At 29.3% G+C, this 4,386-nt stretch overlaps 1 protein-coding gene across 1 annotated transcript in view; it reads right to left on the reverse strand.

Moving 5' to 3' along the window:
* Positions 1–3,488: 3,488 nt before the first annotated feature.
* LOC111708836 (metabotropic glutamate receptor) overlaps positions 3,489–4,386 on the reverse strand; it is a gene marked incomplete at its 3' end in the record, with an annotated part of 55,476 nt that continues 54,578 nt past the window's right edge. Inside the window, exon 29 of the mRNA XM_023482336.1 lies at positions 3,489–3,852. Coding sequence (XP_023338104.1) covers positions 3,489–3,852 — 364 coding nt within the window. The remainder of the gene's footprint in view (positions 3,853–4,386) is intronic.

Genomic DNA, 4,386 nt, shown 5'->3' on the forward strand with positions numbered 1-4,386 from the left:
GCATTTTCAAACATATTGGGAAGCAAGGGGACGGGCGGAGGGGGGGATGGTCAATAGAATTCTTTAATTCTTTATTTATAAATTAGAACAATAAAGATAAATTTCCCATTTGTACTTTTCGATGTAAACAATCATGATAATAAGTTTTGATACCTAGCCTTGCCATTACCTTTCAGCTGCATACGTTTTTGTCAAAAACCAGGTTTGTGAATGTGAATGGGTCTAGTCAATTTTGAAGATATCAAATTTCATTTTTAGACAGGGTTTCAGGGTAAAGAGAGAAAAAATCGCCTCTTAGATGATATTGCAAAAGATTAATGTTTAATGTATTCGTGAAAAGCACATGAGGATAAGAGATGCATCTATAGTCTATACAGTTTTGTGCAAATGCATATTATCTCAAATTTTGATAGAGGAACTCAGAACTGCACGGGTATAAGTTAAGTGAGTTGACTATAATATTTGTTTCCGGGCAAAGCATGGTTTCCGAGTTAATCTATATATAAATAAAGTGGAAATCTCTGTTTGTTTAATTGATCATAACTCATGAACTCCTTTGACAATTTGTCTTAAATTGAGATTGGGGAACTTGGGAAAGCGACGTTCTTAAAGTTTACAGATTCTAATTGGACTTTTATAGGGAAAAATCCAGGAAAAGCTGGGTTTCCAAGCTAATTGTAAATATTTTAAATTTACAAAATTTAAATGAATCATTTTATAATTTAATTTTAGTTAAAAACTCGTATAGTATACTTTAGTTACTGTTTCTTTGAATGACGTAGATTGAAACAATGTCTCTATTATCCTAGATTAGAAAATAACAAAGAATTTGTATTCGAATAGAAATTTTCTTCTTATTATCATTAGCTATATTTTAATTATGTTATAATTAGAAATATATCAAGAGGACAGGTAAGCAATAATTTCTAATTATCTTTATCTACTTTTTTGTTCTTTTTTTTCTGCACATTTCATCCTAGAAAATTGCAATAGAAGGGAGGGGATTAAAGATATTTGCAAATTTAAAATAGTGCAAAATATTTTAGGATCTTCAATATTGTTAAAAATCAGTGGAAATTGTGCAAAAAATAATTTTTTTTTCTCTTCAATCTCGATTTTGTAAAAAATAAAAAAATCTAATTGAAATTGGTTAAAATATTTAGACAAGAAACTAAATATTGGCTTTAAAGTCTTTATCTTTGCAACCTGAGGGTGATCGACCTTTGATAGTTAGATTGTTTTCTATTTGGTCCAGGAATGTATTTATAATTGAAAAAATCAAAGGTCCTCGACATCAGGTTGCTACGATATAATGATAAGAAAATTTGAGGTGAGTTATTCAGTTTTTTTATTTAAATTTTCTTTCATCCCCCCCTTGGTTTCTCAGGTTCACCATTGTTCAAAACTGAAAAAATAATTGTAATAAATCAATTACGTTTTTTTCACCTTTGAACCGGGATTTAAAGTATGTTTAGAGCAAAAACGTTAGAGGGGGGGGGGGTGTTTTATCACTTAACTTAACAACGGCTTACACTAAAGCGCTCAAACTTCTTCACTTTTTCAATTATAAAGTAGTGACAAAAGTTGCAATAAAATCTATGTTTAATGCAAAGGGTAGGGTGGAGAATGGTCTAACAGATGGTCAGTGTTTTGAAACATTTAATATAGTCCATTTTTTATGCATAAGCTATTTATTTAAAAAGCCGTTGAAAAATGGATGTAATCAAATATTAATTTGTCAAAAGTACAAATACACATATTTCAACATTTTCCAACTAGATAATTTTTGAACTTTTTAGAAAACCTTACTAGCATGGGGATAAATAATCTAGGAGTACTAGCATCAAAGAAAAAAAAAATTGTAAGGCCGTTCAGATTGCTTTTCAGACATTTTTCTACACCTACAATTGTTAGATTTGATTGTTTTTTTTTATTTAAAACTTTTCATCAGGTAAATTGCTTTTCAGTTAGTTAGAATTGTTTGAAAAAAAAGTTACACGATATAAAATATTTTTCTCAAATTTTCAAATTTTCCTCGGTCTACAAAATAATGTTATAAAAGATAAAATATGTATTTTTTATCAAACATAAAGCTGCGTGGAATAAAGGAATACATTATATCGCTTTACCTAACTTAACCCAACATAATGTAATTAATGATTTATTAATAAATGCAAATATGTATACTTTTTAATCAAATCTTTCACTTTAACAAATTTTCATAACCAAAATGTCACTTTTATGTCGTTACAAAATTGTCATTACCAAATTATCATTACCAGATTGTCGCTTTTATGTCCTTACCAAATTGTCCTTACCAAACTATCATTACCATATTGTCACTTTTATAAAGTTACCAAAATGTTATTACCAAATTGTCACTTTTGTTAACTTACCAAATCGTCATTATCAAATTGTCGTTACCAAATGGTCACCAAATTGTCATTACCAAATTCACATTACCAAAAATCCGCTCAACCGCATCGCATAGATCTTAGAAATTTCAATCTATGAATCATGTTATAGATTAATGATCTTGAGTATTAAATATTAAAGGTTTGCAGCATGAAGTTGAAAATATACATGGATTAGCAAATTATAGTGTTCCTGGCAAATCCTTTCACTTTATTTCTACTCTAAGCCCTCTATATTTGTTTAATTTCTATAATATTAATTAAGATCTTGAGTATATTTTTTCATCCGAGTTTTGCAACATATTTTTCAGCCATAAGTTTAGTCAACCTTTAACTTAGAAAATTTGAAACTTTTTGATTGAATATACTATTGAAATTTTTTGACAGTTTTCTCTAAGTTCTCATTTTTCCAGCAAAAAAAACCTTCAAATATCAGGAAATATCTGGTTAATTAATCCCAACTGTGCATTGGAGTAATTTACGACTATTCAAGATTTAACTTTCGATCTTAAAATTTAATATTTTTTTTCTACACAGCAATTAGTTATATTTTAATTAGAACTCCTGGCTCATTAGGGTCAAACACAACGTTATCAGATATCTTTAAGTTGGAATTTATTAATTCTTTTTATTCCATTTCTTCATCTGCATCATGATTTTTTCATTTCTACCGTTAAATGAATCACAATAAGAAAGATATCATCGTTTTTCTGTCTGAAAACATCTCGGATTCTTACAATTTCCTTCATTTTCTCTACCGTATAGATAAACATTAATTGAAAATAATAAATTTTCAGAGAGAAAAACAAAAATAACTCAATAATAATAAATAATAATAATAATAATAATAATAATGATAATAATAATAATAATCATAGATGAACAATGTTTCTGGGGGATACCGTTGTGAACTTATGAATCGTCAAAAATAAGTTTGAAAGATTATTTTGAAATGAAGAATATTTTCGCTGAGCATTTAGCACTATGTGCAATAAGTAGTATATTCTGTTTTGCGCCAAATTTGAAAAACAATTCACATTTAAAATTTAGGTTAATGTTAACGTTAAAATATACCTGATGGTTCCTTGATTGGTCCAAGAGAAGGTTCTTGAATCGTATTGGACCTGGAGTACTGTTGAGGGACTGGAACCCTGGACCCGGAGTACTGTTGAGGGACTGGGACCCGTTCATCAAGTTAGGTACAATTGTGGTTTCAATCCTGGCGTCCTCGTTATATACTGGGTTCTCACTTATCCCAATTTTATTGTTTATTGTTGGCGTTTTCATGTCTTCTGACGAAGGAAAACTTTTAATATTTTCCTCCATCTTAGATTTGATATTTTCCTCCATCTTAGATTTAATATTTTCCTTCATCTTAGATTTAATATTTTCCTCCATCTTAGATTTGTGTAGTCTCAGGTTGGATTTCTCGTCACTTCTGAAATATCTTTACAGTCAAATATATACAAAACAAAAATCTGAAATTTTTTATTTGCTCCCACCCACCCATCTTCCTCAATTACGGTCCTGATACATATGTTACTATTTAATCCCAATGGGATAATTGCCTAAAGTAAAAACTTTCCATTAGGAAATATATTGAACGTTTGTTTACATTATAAATAATCACTAACCAGCCTAAGGAGTGATTTGACAAATAATTTTAAATTTTCTTAACATTGTATTTCAAACTTCACTCTTAAAGGGAGTGTTCGCGAAAAATGAAAGGGGGTATAGGCTTAATGCGATAAAAAAGCACTTTTGATCGCTACTAATTTTAAGGGTGTAGAAATAAAGAGATAAGGGTATAGGAATAAAGGGATAAGGGAATAGAAATAAAAGAATAAGGGTATAGAAATAAAGGGATAAGGGAATAGAAATAAAGGGATAAGGGTGTAGAAATAAAGGGATAAGGGTATAGAAATAAAGAGATAAGGGTATAGGAATAAAGGGATAAGGGAATAGAAATAAA

The sequence above is a fragment of the Eurytemora carolleeae genome, unplaced genomic scaffold (genome assembly GCF_000591075.1).
Source record: "Eurytemora carolleeae unplaced genomic scaffold, Eaff_2.0 scaffold910, whole genome shotgun sequence".
NCBI classification, from domain to species: domain Eukaryota; kingdom Metazoa; phylum Arthropoda; class Copepoda; order Calanoida; family Temoridae; genus Eurytemora; species Eurytemora carolleeae.